Source organism: Rhinopithecus bieti, unplaced genomic scaffold, assembly GCF_001698545.2.
Source record: "Rhinopithecus bieti isolate Rb0 unplaced genomic scaffold, ASM169854v2 scaffold_17861, whole genome shotgun sequence".
Taxonomy (NCBI): Eukaryota; Metazoa; Chordata; class Mammalia; order Primates; family Cercopithecidae; genus Rhinopithecus; species Rhinopithecus bieti.
Window position 1 is genome coordinate 3,548,064 of NW_016809830.1, and position 18,278 is coordinate 3,566,341.

The 18,278-nt window shown below is 44.5% G+C and overlaps 1 protein-coding gene across 1 annotated transcript in view; it reads left to right on the forward strand.

Moving 5' to 3' along the window:
- Positions 1–18,278, forward strand: part of ALPK2 (alpha kinase 2) — a 148,391-nt gene that overhangs the window by 5,245 nt on the left and 124,868 nt on the right. The window contains exons 2-3 of the mRNA XM_017890519.1: positions 11,495–11,622; positions 15,823–15,940. Of these exons, the coding sequence (XP_017746008.1) occupies positions 11,499–11,622; positions 15,823–15,940 (242 nt within the window). The 5' untranslated portion in view covers positions 11,495–11,498. The remainder of the gene's footprint in view (positions 1–11,494; positions 11,623–15,822; positions 15,941–18,278) is intronic.

Consider the following 18,278-nt stretch of genomic DNA (forward strand, 5'->3'; position numbering starts at 1 on the left):
AAAGAAAGAAATCAACTCAAACTACCTCAATCAGTAACAGGAATTTATTGCTCACACCATGGAAGAGTCCAGGAGTTTGGTCAGCAACCCCCTGTTTCTCTGCATTTCTAAAAGCTCTGCTCATCTCTGTTTTGGTTTTATCAGCTTTAGCACAGTCTCAAGATAGCTATTGGCCTCCGCTGAGGTTCACATGCTTTCCTTTTCCTGTGGATGACAGAGTGAACAACCTAAGCTTTGCACTGACTGGGTCTCCCCTGAACTACTTTTTGGAGAGTGCCACATGCGATTGACTTTGGTTAATTACTTGGTCAGTGAGCAAGAGCAGCACAGTTTAGACCAATCAGAGCCAACAAAGCAGGAAGGCTGAGGTCTCGCCAACCAAGTCCCCAGGCTGCTGAGTGATGAGAGAGGCTTGGAATGGCCACTTTAGGAGATTTTAGATATTTTGGAGAAAGGCCTCTAAAATCATACCACCTGTTCCCTTAGTCATAAAGATAGCCATGGGGAGCATTTATACTTTAAAGATTAAGGTTATTACTGCTAAAGGTAAGCCAGGAAAATTTAAACCAAAAAATTAGGATGGGCGTGCTTTAAAGTTCAGCCCAGATAAGTCAAAATGTTCCTCCACAGAACAGTCCTGCCTCAGCAATGGAAGGAACCAGCCAGGCACAGTGGCACAAGCCACCTGTAATCCCAGAATTTTGGGATACCGAGACAGGAGGATCACTGGAGGTCAGGAGTTTGAGACCAGCCTGACTAACATGGCAAAACCCTGTCTCTACTAAAAATACAAAAATTAGCCAGGCATGGTGGTGCATGCCTGTAATCCCAGCTACTCAGGAGGCTGAGGTGGGAGGATTGCTTGAACCCAGGAGGCAGGGGTTGCAGTGAGCCGAGATTGTACCACTGCACTCCAGCTGGGTGAAAGAGCGAGACCGTATCTCAAAAGAAATAAAAAGAAATGGAATGAACTGTTGGCTACAGTACTACACCCTACGGCCCTTTTTATTGAATGTGATGTTCCTTATCTCTAAGGCACACTTTATTTACTAGAACAAGATTAGATAAAGAACCATTAAAAATCTTCTGTATTGGGAGTCTGAGGTGGGTGGGGGATCGCTTGAACCCAGGATTTTGAGAACAGCCTGGGCAACATAGTGGGACCCCATCTCTATTTTTTAAAAAAATCTTCTGGAAATAAGGCAAGTGGAGGCATTATATGAAAAGTGTTCCCCTAAGACACTCTGACTGGCTGGGTTGAAGGGTGAGGGTAGAAGGTGGCAGAGATCAGACTGCCACTCTCCTGAGAATCTCTTCCCTGTCCTCATACCACTGATTTTTTCTGAATGGTCTTGCTGACAGGTGGTTAGTTCAGCATAATGAATTCTGGCTCAGTTAACTACACTCAGGCTCAGTTAACTACACGCAGGGTTGGTCTTATTCTTGTCGGGGGGCGGGGAGTGAGACAGAAGAGAGCCTAAGGTTTTCCAGGTTCTTCCCTATATTGTCTGATGCCAGAAATTCCACAGCGTTTCACCTCTTGGCCACATTGAAAAGTAAACATTCTCCCAAGAGGGATTAGTTGGAGTGGCTTTGGAGTTTTCAGGAGTTACAGGGGAGTGAGGGTAGGAACATAAGGAGCCTGGGCAAATGCGGAGGATAAGAGGAAAACGAGCCAGAGAGGGGCTTTCTTTACTACGAAGTGTTTGTGATGACATTGATGACACATTCCTAGACTGGACACAGCAGTCGGCCCATGACATTCAACTTCAAGCCAAAGTGATTTTAATCAGTTAACTCATGGAAGTGGGTCCGATTACAGCACTGTCACACTTTGTATGTTTATATCACCATAAGGTCTCCTCTCTTCCCTGTCTTTACCCCAAGATAGGCAAGAGAATGTATCCTTTCAATGCAGTACATGGAAAATCAGAATCAAGAAACCTGGACTCTGTCAATAACAAGCTGTGTGACCTTGGAAATGTCACCTAACCTGTCTGTGTTTCAGATGCGTTTTTCAGTTGTAAATTCAGGGGAGGTACTAAACTGTCACACAGGTTTTATTTATTTATGTATTTACTTACTTATTTTTTTTGAGACAGTCTCACTCTGTCAGTCAAGCTGGAGTACAATGGCGCCATCTCAGCTCACTGCAACCTCCATCTCCCGGGCTCAAGCAATTCTTCTGCCTCAGCCTCCCTAGTGGCTGGGATTACAAGTGTGTGCCACCACACCCAGCTAATTTTTTTATTTTTAGTACAGATGGGATTTCACCATGTTGGCCAGGCTGGTCTCGAACTCTTGACCTCAGGTGATCTACCTGCCTCTGCCTCCCAAAATGCTGGGATTACAGGAGTGAGCCACTATGCCCGGCCTCGCACAGGTTTTATTTGACCTTTTTTTTTTTTTTTTTTGCCCTCTCATAAGGATTGGAAACCACCACACATTTTAAGCAGCAGGGGAGAGGAGACAGTGGAAAGACTCATCCACCTAAAATATATTCAAAACAAATCCAGAGGGAGGTTCTGCCAGCTCAGTATTCACCACGTCTATGTGATGAATTGTGCACCCAACACACTGTCAGGCACATGGAGGTGCTCACTATTAATATTGAAAAGTTAGCTTTTACTTGTTTATTAGGTAAGATACATCAAGTCAAGGTATCCAGAAAGATATACAAAGACTATCACTGCCTCCAAATGGCGTGCCTTCTTTTCCCCCCGACACTTAGGCCCCCTCCCAGGAGCAACCAAGCTACTGCTTTCTTGTGTATTTCTAGTCAATATATGTATAAACAAGCATATTAGATTTTTTTCTCCTCCTCCTTCTCCTTCTTCTTTGCCTTTAAAAGTCATCACATGGGCTGGGCGTGGTGGCTCATGCCTGTAATCCCAGCACTTTGGGAGGCCGAGGCAGGCGGATCACGCGGTCAGGAGATCGAGACCATCCTGGTTAACATGGTGAAACCCCATCTCTACTAAATATACAAAAAATTAGCGGGGTGAAGTGGCGGGCACCTGTAGTCCCAGCTACTCGGGAGGCTGAGGCAGGAGAATGGGGTGAACCTGGGAGGCGAAGCTTGCAGTGACCCAAGATCGTGCCACTGCACTCCAGCCTGGGCAACAGAGCGAGACTCTGTCTCAAAAAAAAAAAGGGATCACATTCCCTGCACTTTTATACATTGTTTATTTCATTTAATGTATCCTGGAGATTATTCCGTATCAGTGCATTTTTTTTATTCCATTATCAGTGTCTTTTTTTTTTTTGTTTTGAGACAGGGTCTTGCTCTGTTGCCCATACTGGAGTGCAGTGGTGCAATCACGGCTCATTGCAGCTTCAACCTCCCTGGCTCAAGCCATTCTCCTGCCTCAGCCTCCTGAGTCACTGGGACTACAGGCATGCACCACACCGGCTAATTTTTGTACTTTTTGTAGAGATGGGGTTTCACCATATTGCCCAGGTGGATCTTGAACTCCTGGGCTCAAGTGATCCACTCACCTTGGCCTCCCAAAGTGCTGGGATTACACACGGGAGCCACCATGCTTGGCCTGTCTCATTCTTTTAAATGTACATTGTTGTTAACAAGAAAAAAAGATTCCATTCTTTAGATATACAATAACCGCATTCCAGTAATGGACATTTAGCTTTTGCTGTCACAGTTAACGCGGCAGTGAATTTAGTAGGGGCTCATTAAATGTTTGCCTCCTTGCTTCTATTTTTAAAATTAGCTTTAAAAGGGCGTATTTTGTATATCATATATAATTCACCATTTCTAATTGTTAAACGTAATGATTTGTTTTTAAAAGCAAATCTACTAGGTTGGGCAATCATCACCATAGATTGGTTTTAGAACATTGTCATCACCCCCAACAGATCCTTCAAGCACGTTTATTATTAGCATTCTCCCTACTGCCCTCACCTCCAGCCACTGATCTACTTTCTGTCTTTATACTTTCTATTGGACACTTAATTCCATTTATTGTATGGTCTCTTGTGTATGGCTTCTTTCACTAAGCATACTGAGAATGTTTTTGAAGTTCATCTACGTCATACCATGTATCCATAATTTTGTGTTTTTTGTTTTTTTTGTTTTGAGAAGGAGCTTCGCTCTGTCACCCAAGCTGGAAAGCAATGGTGTGATCTCGGCTCTCTGCAACCTCCGCCTCCTGGGTTCAAGAAATTATCTTGCCTTGGCCTCCCAAGTGACTGAGATTCTATGCACCTGACACCATGCCCAGCTAATTTTTGTATTTTTTAGTAGAGACAGATTTCACCATGTTGGCCAGGCTGGTCTCCAACTCCCGACCTCAGGTGATCTGCCTGCCTCAGCCTCCCAAAGTGCTGGGATAACAGGTGTGAGCCACACCCCGCCGCGTCCATAGTTTGTTCTTTGCTATTGCTCAGTGGTATTCCGTTACATGGCTATGCCACATTTGTCTCCCTGTTCACTAGCTGGAGTGTTAGGTTATTTCCAATAGATACTTCGGTTGTTTCCGATTTGTGGCTATTACGAATAACCCTGCTAAGGACATGTGTGTGCAAGTCTTTGTGTGAATATACATTTTCACTTCTCTTGGGAAGATAACTCAGAGTGGAATTGCTGGGTCATTTGGTAAATTTATGTCTAACTTTGAAACCCATTTCCCATTTAGGAAAAAAAAAAAAAGGGCAGCTTGTTGCCAGCACTCAATTTTACATAAACAGGCTCTTTGAGGCTGAAACAAATTTGGCTGATTTTCAATGTGAAAATAAAATACAAAAACTGTTTTTGGAGTTATTTCTAAACAGAATTTATCTCTAATTCTAATGTGACAGAAATATATATAATATTACATCAGGATTAGAGACAACAGTATTCTTGGGGCAAATGGGAAATGGGTTAAGAAACTGCCAAAGTGTTTTCCAAAATGTCTGTACCACTTTTCCATTCCCACCGGCAATGAATGAGCGTTCTTGCTCTTTTCCACATCCTCACCGATATTCCACTCCAGCAAATCTGGACTCATGTTTCAGCTCTGCCACTTGCAGGCTGTGAGAAGTTACGCTACTTACACCAACCTTTAGAAGTGACTGAAGCTTCCAAGTCATTAGCTGGGAAATAGCAAAGAACACCCATCAGACAAGTTCACTGTGAAGATGAAATACGATCGTGTCTGTGAAGTGCCCAGCCTTGGGGCTGACACACAGTAGGCTCCTGAAATGTGTTAAGTGTCTCTCCCCACATGGTCTGCCATCCTCCCCACGCAATTTACAGAAATCATCTTTGAATAAGCTTCCCTAACTAACACGGCTCTGGGTATTAGGTGGTGGCAATCACCTAATTTGCGAGATGGCAGATTCAGGAAGACAATTGCCATTGGATTAGGCTGGGTAATCAGAACTAATCCCTCCTGTCCCCACTGAGTAGGCGCCCTAACTGCTGGCCTTCCTGCCAGCTCCACAAGAGCTGGTTACCCGTGGTCTGCTTGTGAGCTATGACCTCTTCCCTGATCCTTTCTGCTGACAGCAGGCTTTCTGGTGACAGCAGCTATGCGACTTGCTGGCTATTGAGGGTGAGGGAAGAGGGATGCAGACTGGTTGGGGGAAGGGGGTTGCAGATAAGTCAAAATGAAACTTGACATCACTTGAGTGTTTTAAATGTTCAAATAACGCTCCTATAGCCTTTGTTCTCCACCAATTTGAGATAAATACATTATTTTTATAATCTTGCCAATGTTAAACCCAAAGCCACTGGCAGCAGCTAACACTTACATAGTGCATACTTTATATACTATTCAGAACAGCATTACATAGACTGACTCAAATTCCATAATGGTCAAATGAATAGATGCTGCTATTACATTAGTTTTATAGAAGAAGTGACTGAGGCAGACTGATGATCAGTTAGTGAGTGGCAGAGCAGAGGTTTGAGCCTAGGGAGCAGGTGCAGGAGTCCATATCCCGCAACATGACGTTACTCTGCTACCTGTCAAGGGTCCTGCCCATTTTATAGTAGCTATTAAAATGTGATATGTGGGTCAAGTGTGGTGGCTCATGCCTGTAATCCCAGCTGCTCAGGAGGCTGAGGGAGGAATCGCGTGAACCCAGGAGGCAGAGGACGCAGTGAGCTGAGATTGTGCCATTGCTTTCTAGCCTGGGCAACATAGTGAGACTCTCTCTCAATAAATAAATAAAATAATTAATTAATTAATTCAAATACAAATAAAAAGAAAGAAACTTGCCGTGACCCACTGTTTAGGGCAAATCTCTCTCAGACCTTTTTTTCTCTGCTCTCCCACCACCACAATGACAATCATCAACACAGAGGAAGAGGAAGACTTCTGTGACCAAAGTCGTGGTGGATTTGCCCCATACGCCAAGCTGCAGACACTGGTGGCATGTTCTTGGATTCAGTTCCGATACTTTCTACCTGGAGATAGTGTCAGATCCCACAGGTTGTGGGCCCAGTCCCCAAGGCTACTCCTCACCCATCCTCCGACCCCCTGGACAACCAGCTGCCAGTCAAGGCTTCCGGAACTTCTGACTGACTGGCTTCAAGTTGGGGTTCCCATGAGCACCTCTTGGGGTTAATTTGCTAGAGTGGCTCACAGAACTCAGGGAAACACTTTTACTGGTTTATTACAAAGGTTATTTTAAGGATATAAATAAACAACCAGATGCAGAGATCCATAGGGCGATTTGCAGGAGCTTCGGTCCCCATGGAGTTGGGATGCGCCATCCTCCCAGCGTGTGGATGAGTTCTTCACCTCCTGTCAGCCTCCACGTGTTCAGCTGTCTGGAAGCTCCCCAGACCCTGTCCTTTTGGGCTTTTATGGAGGCTTCGCTACATAGGCATGATTGAGAACCATGTAGAAATGTGACCGGACAAAAAGCACCTGATCTGAAGCCAGCAAGCCTGTCTGTTCAGACTTTTCTTGGCATTCTTTTCTCTGTGTGGCTTTCTTTCCCCTAGGGTACGGGGCAGGAATGAGGGTCTTTTGGAATGAGGGCTTTTGACCACAGAGTCCTGCCTTGGACAGGTAAAAGGAGGATAGAAGGTCAGAAAGAGAGAGAGATTCTGTTTCCCGAGGCCAGAAGTGCCCCAACATTATAACAAGGACTATGGGAGTTAGGAGCCAGGAACTGTGGATGGAAACCAATAAATATACAGATAATATCCTAACACCTTAACCACACAGCAAAAAAAAAAAAAGAGGCAAATCCAGCATTCTTTCCAATGAACACATTGTTTTTCCAAGGTCATCTGTGAAGCCTACCACAAACTCCTCCACTAATCCCAATAATTCAATATTGATTGTTCATCTCTAGCAGAGAATGATACATCTGTCATCAAGGGTTCTCACCTTCAGAGAAGCCACGAAACACGAGCCACAGCCTGACTTAACTGTCCTTTTCCTCTCCAGAGTACAGTCAGTGCTCTGTGGCTGAGGTATGTGGTCACTAAACTGACTGTGTGAGTCAAATAGTGTGTGTTTGTCAGTATTTTCACATGTGGGACAACACTGTCAGGAAGTCGTCACCTGGGGAGGAGTCACGGATGACACAGAAGCTCCTCAACGTCAGCCCAGCTCTTGACAGCTGGATTTATCCTTTCCTCCTTCTCCATCCATAGCAGTGATCTCCAGGAATAAGAACGGAAGGTCATGTCCTGTAAATTACTATTACAGGTGAGAATTACACCCAGAGACATTTTTACGTATTAGTTGGTATACCACTTTAAAAAAGAATTACTGTGGTAACCCACAGCAGAAAAGGAAACTGATGAAACAAGTGAACTCTTTCCTTATACTACACTGATTACCATTATGGAAACTAATTATGTAACAGATTTTCACAAGGCAATTGACATACGTATCCTCAGACTATTATCATTCCCTCCTTTTACAGATGAGAAGGTAGGCTCAATGCCTTGCCTTATAATTGGCAGAGCTGGACGTAGATTTGTTTCTGGCAGGTGGCAAAGCCTGCATTGTGTTCACAGTTCTATGGGGCCTCCTGGTCAGGAGGGTGTTTTCTTGCTATGAGAGCTGCCCTGTCCCCCACTGTCTGCCTCCATTTGAGTAACTTCCCTAGGAATATGAAGAGTGGGGTAGTCATCCCTCTGTCTCTACAGGTGCTTCTAAAAAGCATTGCTGATTTGCCACAAAAAGGAATGAAGTACTGATACAGGCGACAACATGGTCAAACCTCAAAAACATTGTGTTAAGTGAAAGCTTCTGTTTACATAAAATGTCCAGAATAGGCCAGGCTCTGTGTCTTCTGCCTATAATCCCAGCATTTTGGGAAGCCAAGTGGGAGGATTGCTTGAGCCCAGGCATTCAAGACTAGCCTGGGCAATGTAGTGAGACCCTGTCTCTAAAAAAAAAAAAAAAATCCTTAATAGACAAATACATACAGACAGAAAGTAGATTAGTGATTGCCTGTGGCTGTATGTGTCGTGGGGGTGGGGGGTGGAAATGGGGAGATGAGGAGGTAAAAGGGCTGTAGGAATTCTTTCTAGGGTAATGAGAATGTTCTAAAATGGATTGTGGTGATGGTTGCACAATTCTGAATATAGTGAAAGCAATTGAATTGTACACCTTAAATGAGTAAATTGTGTATGGTATGGTAATTATATCTCATTAAAGCTGTAAAAGAGCTGGGCATGGAGGCTCAAGCCTCTAGTCTCAGCTACTCAGAAGGCAGAGGTGGGGGGATGGCTTGAGCCCAGGAGTTCAAGACCAGCCTCGGGCTGGAGTTAAATCTGGTTTTTAAAAAATACCAATTGATATCAATTCCTCAACCACCAAACGTACTGTAACCTCATCTGGAATGGAGGTATCTATTTGCTATCTAGCAGATGAATTTTCTTCCTGTGCTGTGCAACTAATTTGCCAACTATGCTGAGAGGGGTTTACTATGCTCTGAAACACCACACATATTAACTGGAGCCCCATGTCATCCAGTCTCTGCACAGCTAAGTTTAAGAAATTCTATAACCAAAAATAATTGGAAATGTAAGTCATTTGTTAAATAATGTCAAAAGGACCCAATCACAACCACAATGCATAGTTTCTGAAAAATCTTCAGTTCAGCCTCTCTTGCTCAGTCTTCCACACCTGTCCCAGCAGGTATGTCTCTCAAACCTCTCTCCCATCTCATGTGTTCTGTCCCACACCCAAGCAGTTTTCTCTCTTTTTGATGCTACCATATCACTTCCTCAACCTTACGGCTTTTTCTACCCATCAGGTGAATTAATTGAACTTCAGGTTTAAGCACAAAGTTGCTTCCTGCACACACTCTCCCTGAGGAGGGGAAGGCAGTGTATTCCCCTACATTAATTTATTTAACCCTGATATTTATAGAGTGTAGGTGCTTTATGGAGGGGCAGTTTGGGAACACTTTTTGGGAAATACAGTTCCCGCCGTATTTCTAAACAGAACATCTTGAGATTAAGGAAATACTGTGGGAACTTCTAAAGCAGCAGGAGTGATCTCAAAAGAAAGCACTAGAGGCATTTGTAAGCAGAATGCTCCAAGGGCAGCATCCACCAAGCAAGGGGGGCCTCATGGGCCAAGATCTGTTCTTCACACAAGGCCCTGAGCCCAGAAGGGTGCTGTCTTTTTATTATTTCTTTTGAGGTGGAGTCTCGCTCTGTCGCCCAGGCTGGAGTTCAGTGGCGCCATCTCGGCTCACTGCGACCTCCGCCTCCCAGGTCCCGGTTCAAGCAATTCTCCTGCCTCAGCCTCCTGAGTTGCTGGGATTACAGGAATGAGCCACCATGCCCAGCTAATTTTTGTATTTTGAGACAGGGTTTCACCGTGTTGGCCAGGATGGTCTTGAACTCTTGACCTTGTGATCTGCCCGCCTCAGACTCCCAAAGTGCTGGGATTACAGGCATGAGCCACCACGCCGGGCCGGGTGCCATCTTTGGTTTAATGCTCTGATGTCACCATCTTAAAATCCTTAATCCTGTTTGCACAAAGAACCCCTCATTTTCGTCTTGAGCTGGGCCCTGCAAATTATGTTGCTCATCCTGCTACTGCGGCAAGGGTCCTCAAACATCACTGGCCCTGCACTCCCTCCTTCTCCCTCTACTCACTTCTGCTCATCAGGAGGTTTTAGGTGTTGGTGAGACCTTGAACTGTCCTCAGGGAACTTGTCTTTGACAACTCGCCTCTCAGGGTATCTGAGACAATCTGGAAAAGTGGGAAGAAATAGGGAGGAAGTATTTCTAAATGGGTAAGAAGCTGCTACCGACACTCATATGGAAAGGGGTGTCCCCTTTGGCAATACAGCTGTGGCTGCTTTAATTTGGCCTCTCCTACCCAGAGCTTAGCTCAGGCGTCTGTTTTGGGGCACTCAGCATCCCTGGATTCAGCATTTGCAGTCCCTAGCCGCCCCTTCCCTGTTCAGGCTAACCACACTGCACTGTGGTTCTTTTCTTTCTCTGAGCTCTGTGGTGTGGGAGAACAGCCGCCACTGTGAAGAAGTGGACGCTGCTGTGTAGACAGAGCTAAATGCCCTTTCGAAGCTTGGGGCTCCACAAAGGAGAGGTCTGGCCAAGTGGAGCCAGCTTGTATCTGCCGGCAGCGTGGAAAGGAAAGCGTTCTCTGGATTCAGACCAACCTGCGCCCTCAGGGCTGGCTCATATCTGTGCAAGCTGTGCCCTGCAAAGCTCCAGTGGTGTCTTACACTGTCAGGCTGTCAGCCTGCACAGCCTGAAGGACAGCCGCAAGGCGGCTGCCGCTTGAGCTGTGTGATCTTGAGCAAGTTGTTGAACCTCTCTGAGTCTCAGGTTCTGCATCTGTAAAATGTAGGAGACATTAGTAACTATCCTTTAAGTAGCTTCAAAGAGATTAAGTGAAATAATATATCTGGTGACTAAGCAAGTGTTTAGTACTTGCCTTCCCCTGGGGCACCCACCTGGTGCTCAGAAGGAGCAGTCGTATCCTGATTTCAAAATATCTCCTACCTGGACATCATTTCAACAGAACCAACCTGTTTTTTGGAGGCAAAGAGACACACACACTTTTTGGAGCACAGTATGAAAAGACTTTAAGAAGAGAAAGGAAGGAGAATGAGGGGAGGTGGCACTAACCGTAGGCTCATGGGATGCTTCCCTCCCTATTGGAGCTCTGGCTGCCCTGGGATCTGCCTAGGACAATAGGATTCATGGTTCTCAATCAGGGTACTCCCCACCCCCCTGCAGTGTCTGCAGACTTTTTGATTGTCACGCATGGAGGGGTGGGGGTGCTATTGTCATCTGGTGGGTAGAGGCCAGGGATGCAGCTAAATGTCCTGCAATGCACAGGACATCCCCGAAACACAGAAGGATCCAGCCCACCTACCAGCAGCACCACGGCCTGGAAAGGCTGCCCAGACCTTCAGTCTGTCCACCAGCCAGCGTACAATGAGCTGCCAGGGCGGCACCCTGTGGTTTCTGGAATTCCTAAGAAGGCCAGAGAAATCCCAGAACACATGGTGATGTCGGGGATTTTTTTTTTTTTTTCAGATTCATGTGGCATGAAAGGATGACAGACTCCGAAGGGCCCCAGAGGTCCCCGCTGTGTTTTTTGTCTACATTGCTTTCCCAGAAGGTTCCTGAGAAGTCAGACGCTGTGCTTCGCTGCATAGTATCTGGTAACCATCACTAGACCAGCTAATCATCCTCTAAAATCTCCCTGCATACCAGGTTTCTTGGCTCACAAAGGCATTACTAAAACATCATTTGGGAAAATTACCTTGGAAATGTTTTTTTTCTGTGTAATCACTGAAGCAACTCCATCCCCTATGATTTGTTTCTAAAAGATTTCTTTGAGTGACTTCCTGGACACAATTCAGTGATCTTCACTTCACCTTGTGGTTCTGGGTTAGGCAGCTCTCACACTGGTTGTTTTTTTTCAGATAATCCACTCTTAATTTTCTTTCTTTCTTGGGTGTCCTTAACCATAGCTTAAATTCATGGGGCACAGAGGAATGGCATGAATAACTTCTTTTCAGTAAATTGATGGAACTCTTCTATTATTCTTTAATTTTTTTTTGGAGATGGAGTCTCTGTCACCCAGGCTGGAGTACAGTGGCATGACCTTCGCTCACTGCCACCCCCGCCTCCTGGGTTCAAGCGATTCTCCCACCTCAGCCTCCTGAGTAGCTGGGACTACAGGCACCCGCCACCGCACCTGGCTAATTTTTTATTTTTATTTTTATTGTGTTTTTTTGAGACAGAGTCTTGCTCTATTGCCAGGCTGGAGTGCGATGGCACGATCTCGGCTCACTGCAACCTCTGCCTCCTGGTTTCAAGTGATTCTCCCACCTCAGTTTCCCAAGGAGCTGAGATTATAGGTGCCCACCACTACACCCGGCTAATTTTTGTATTTTAGTAGAGATGGGGTTTCACTATGTTGGTCAGGCTGGTCTCGAACTCCTGACATCAGGTGATCTGCCCACCTCGACCTCCCAAAGTGCTAGGATTACAGGTGTGAGCCACTGGGCCCGACTCGCCTGGCTAATTTTTATATTTTTAATAGAGATGGGGTTTCACCATGTTGGCCAGGATGGTCTCGATCTCTTGACCTCATGATCTGTCTGCCTTGGCCTCCCAAAGTGCTGGAATTACAGGCATGAGCCACTGTGCCTGGCCCTAATTGATATCTTAAAACTGGTTAAATTAGTCTCTCCTCTGCACACCTTCTTCAGGGATGCTAAGAAGTGAAAATCTTAAAACGGAGGCAATGGGTGACCAGTGGAGAAAAAGCAGGGAACGGAGATTCCCCCTGAATTGGAGAATAAAGAACTCAGAATTGATCAAGTATGGGTACTCCCAGTGGTCAAAGGATTTATCATTCAAAGAACATAACATAAAACAATTGGGTAGGGAAGTGATATCTTGTACCTCATGGGTGGTTCTCTTTTCTTTTTTGAATTATGTCTCTACCCTTGAAAACATGAAGGTTCCAATGGTGTTTCTTGAGGGCAGACAGAAAACTCTTCTCCCCGTTTTGTTTTTTTTTTTTTGAGACAGGGTCTCTCTTGCTCTGTTGCCCAGGCTGGAGTGCAGTGGCACAATCTCAGCTGACTGCAACCTCCACCTCCCAGGTTCAAGTGATTCTCGTGCCTCAGCCTCCTGAGTGGCTGGGCTTCCAGATGCATACCACCATGCCCAGCTCATTTTTGTATTTTTAGTAGAGATGGGGTTTCGCTATGCTTGCCAGGTTGGTCTCTGATCCTGTTTTTCTAAGTCCAGATAGGAGAGGGGTGAGTCTCAGCAACGGCTGCCTTTCGCTAGCAGAAGTCGTCATAAAACCTTGATTTCAGCCTGGAGCTGCAGTGTAGAACTGTGCGCTCAGCCTCTCCAAGCCCAGGCTTCTGTCTCTGTGATGGTCTGTCGTCATTCAGACAGACAGAATGGTGCAGGCTGACCTTGAGTCTTCAGAGCAGAGCCTTCGTGTGTTTGGACACGCCCTGAACTTGGCTGTGGTCCCCTCGCCCAGATACTTCTGAAATGTTTAGGAGGTGGCTCTCAATATGTGACCCACAGTAGGTTCCAAAAACAAGGGGAGGACTTTCAGGTAAGATTTCCAGCAAGTGGCAGGAGAAAAGAGAACCACCCACAAGATACCAGATACCACTTCCCTATGCAAGTCTCATTTCTGGCTGATTGTTCAGATCTATACTGCACAGGGGAAAAAAACAGTCAGCCATTAGGAAACTGGGGGAAATCAATCAGCCCTCATCAGCCTGAATGAAAAACTGGAATCCAAGAGATCAGAATGAGTTCCCAGGCCCAGCTCATGAATATTTTATGTATTTTCTTCAAAACAGCCACATACCCACAAAAAGGAGGAATTAACTGCTTCCTATAAAGGAGTGTGATGAAACAGTGTTAAAGGGGGACACAGGACTGATAAGAACAGGCAGAAATGAATTATGATCAGAAATCCCTTGATAGTTTTTCAGGGAAGCCCATTTTTTGGTGTCTTTTTATAGGCAAATGCCCGTAAGAGGCTCAGCCACGCAGCTGCTGGAGGACTTATCCTTGCATGCAGGTCTATCTGTTCCAAGCCCCAGGGTCACTACTCAGGCATTTACCTGAAGGAGAAGGCAAGGAGGAAAAATCCACAGTTGCCAAAAAAAGCACATTCATGGCATGAGCACAGCGGCAGCCTAGCTGGGAGACACAGAGAGGGAGGGAGGGAGGAGGACTCAGCATTTTCAGGTCCTGCTCACGGTGCAGGTGCAGTTCTAATGGACTTTTTCTTCCCTCTGTACTTCTTTTGTCTTTCCTCTTTCTATGGAGTTCCTTTTTCTTTCTTTCTTTCTTCCTTTTTTTGAGACAGTTTTTCACTCTGTCTCCCAGGCTGGAGTGCAGTGGCACAATCATGATTACAGCTCCCTTCAGCCTCGACCACACAGGCTCAGGTCATCCTCCTGTCTTAGCCTCCCGGGTAGCTGAGACTACAGGTGCACACCACCACACCCAAATAACTTTTGTATTTTTTGTAGAGACGAGGTTTTGCCATGTTGCTCAGACTGGTCTTAAACACCTAGATTCGAGTGATCCACCCATCCGCCTCGGCCTCCCAAAGTGCTGGGATTATAGGCATGAGCCACCATGCCTGGCCAGAACATGGGGTTCTCATCTTAGTGGTCTCTGCAGTTGCTTGCCAAAAATCATGCAATAAATAAGACAAAAATACAAGAATGTTCCTAAGACAGATTAAGAATAGTGTATTGTTTCCAAATACCAGGCTTTCCTTCCTGCATATATAGCACATTTCCATATATTTTCAGTGACATGAAGGCTAATGAGAAAGCTCTTTGGAACACAATGGAAACCTTCCTGCTCTGTAACAAGAGGCAAAAATCCTAAGGGGTGGATGAAATTCCTGGAGGTTTTACCGGATTAGCCCATTAACATCATGTCCCATTACTGAACACCAGGAAAGGATGAATCTCTTCTAAGGGAGAAAGTGTAGGTCAATTTCTTTGACGATATCAGTAACATACACATAGCATCAGTCTGGGAAGCCTACATTCCAAACTCTTCATCCTCAGGAAGAAAGTGGCATTTGCAAATCTACTTTGTTCTCCTCTCTTTTGTACCATAACTAACACACTAACTTTCAGCACTATTAAAGTATAATTTTCAAAAGGTAAAATGATTCCCATGCAGATAAGAAATACACATTTTAAAGACTTTATTCAACTCATTAATTAGAAAAGAAACTGGAAACTATTAAGGTCTGAGGAGCTAGGTATGTATAGGCAATTTAAAAAAAATGTCGGGATAAAACTACTGGGTTAGGTGTAGCACTGGTTAATATCCTACACAGCAATAAACACTAACTTACAGGGTTATGTTTTCTCCTAGATGGAAATTATTTGCATTTCTATTGGATAAAAACCTACAAATTAACATATAACTTCACTTTAAATCAGTAGTTATCATTGAGTGAAACAAAGTATATGACCAAAGACCACGCTTGGATGGGCCTTTGCCTTCATATGACATTGAAAAAAGATACTATCCATATCTTTGCCTGATTTCCAAGTATTGGACAATTTTTCCTAATAGCACGTTAGGATTAGGGGTAGCATTTTTCATTTTGTATCCCACCCATCAGCACAGCACCATCTTAGGTACATAACATGCTCAATCGTGTCTACTGAATAATGTGTTTATTTGTATCAGCAAGAAGCCTTTTCAGTTCCTCACCTAACATAATCCATCACCCTCATCCCTGTTGCTTACTGTCCATCCTTGTTCATAGCTTTATGGGGTTTTTTTTTTCCCTAAAAATACCTAAACTAATAAGGATATTTTTCTTTCTTTATTGTCAGGTCAGCCCAAGCCAGAGGTAACTTGGTATAAGAATGGTCAAACCATGGATGAGAGTGGCATTGTTTCCAGCTATGAATTCTTTGAGAATCAGTATATTCATGTGTTACATCTCTCTTGGTAAGTGGCTATACCCCTGTGGACTGTTTACTAATATCCCTATATTCTGTCATGTGCTGGTTACTATGAGGTAAGGCCAAAAGATGGCTCATATTTGCTTCTAGAGTCCTAATTTTAGATGCTATTAGCAGGCATCAGCCAAAGCACCCAGCAATGACGATTTCCTGAACTCTGTTCAGTAACTAATTATACTCCCCTAATTTGCTGCTGTCAATGGAGTTAAGCTTTATCTAGAATTTTATTCAAGGTGATTCAGCCACTGTTATCCATTAAATAAGCTTTTCATTTCATCTTGATCTCTCTGGAAAGTAAAGAAAGTGTGATAGGATCTCAGCATTGTTGTCCAACCTTCCATGGGTAGGAAGGAAGGAGAAGTGGCTGGCAGTGATCCCATAGCACGTTGGTGGTGGAGTTCAGGCTGGAAGCCATACCCCCGGCTTTATTTTAGGAAGTAGTATGGTCCAGTACAGTGATTTCAAATTCTTTTTTGTTCCTCCAGGAGCTCTTGTTTGGATAAAACCAGGAAACTCAATAAGTAAGGGAGAGAAAATGCGAACTGCTCAGGGTGAGGCTGGGTAGGGAGTCAGTGCTTTTCATTCTCAATGCTACTAAATTGGTCACAGTGCCCTTATGGGGGCTCTGAGGAGCCTGAGAGTTCTTCAAAGCATGGTATGAAAATGAATGGTAGGCGTGGGAGTGTGCTGATAGCCTTGAGTCTGAGATTTAAAAAAAGACTTGTTGAGTTCCAGCTCTGCCATTTTCTTGCTGTATAACCTTGACCAGTTGCTTAACCTCTCTGAAACTCAATTTTATCATCCGTCTTCATGATGACAGAGAGAGTTAAAGAATGTAATGCTTGTAGAAGTTTCATTATAGAGGAGTTGTTCATAAACATGAAGGCTTTCTTATCTCCCATCTATTACTTTGTTTAAAGTAACAGGCTGAGCGTGGTGGTGGCTCATGCCTGCAATCTCAGCACTTTGGGAGGGTGAGGCAGGATTGCTCGAGGCCAGGAGTTTGAGACAAGCCTGAGCAACAGAGTGAGACTTCATCTCTACAAAAAAATTGAAAAATCGGCTGGGCATGGTGGCTTATGCCTGTAGTCCCAGTTGCTCGAGAGGCCAGGGTGGAGGAATTGCTGGAGCCCAGGAGTTTGAGGCTGCAGTCAGCTATGATTGCACCACTGCACTCCAGCTTGGGTGACAGAGTGAAATCCTGTCACAAAAATAAGTAAATATGTAAATAAATAATAAACATCAGACATTATTTTACCATGGTTGAAATGTTTACCTGACTTAGAGCATATCTAGCCTAACATTTAAGATACTCATTACTCATCTATTCTTTCATTCTTTAGATAATATTCTTCAGGCACCTACATATGCCAGGCATTTTGCTTAATGCTAGAGATGGCAGTAAATAAATAACACAAACATCATCCACACCCTTACAAAACATCAACTCTGGTATAGACGTTCAGTGGTGAACAAAGAAAGCCATTCTTCCCCTTACCACTCCAGTGAACCTGGGAGGCAGCCAGACTGGCGTTTGCTGGCCCTTGACCATGGCCTGAACTTTCCTACTTCTTCATTCCAACCTTATCAAAGTCTCCCCTTCCTCATCTTTATCCCATTCAGCTTAGAAACCACCCGTGAGGTTCACAGGTGAGATTCCAGCTACCCATGGGTCTGTCCAGCCTCAAACATTCTCATCTCCTTTGATCTTGATGAACAGGCCTCTCTTTTGGTGGTTATTCATTGCTCAGGATTGATGACAAGTTCAGTAGACTGTGGGCCTCACAGGGGGCAGGAGCCCTCTCTGATTCACGCAAACATCCCCTAGAACCTGGCACAGTGCCTGCAACATAAATATTTGTTGAAAGATTGATGGAGATATCTATCTATCTACCTATCTATCTATCTCCCTCCCTTTCTCTATCTATTGTTTTTGTGGTTGGTTTATCTAGATCAATGTTAGCAAACATTTTTCTAAAAGGGGCAGATAGTATTTTAGCCTTTGCAGGCCAGATGCAAAATAGGCCACAACTATTTACGTCTGTCATAGATAATATGCTTTTTTTTAAAAAAGAGCATAGTTGTGTACCAATAAAACTTTATTTACAAAAACAGATGAGGGAACAGATTTGGCCTGTGGGCTATAGCTTTCCTACCCTGGTAATATCCTTGAGGATCTACATGCTGAACCTCTTTGTATGTTTCCCACCCTTGCTTATTTGCCTCTGAGCATTCAATGCATATTTCCTAATTTTACTCTCACAGTAAACCAAAATATTATACCCATATTTTAGCCAGAAGAGAAGCTTGACATGTGTTCTTTT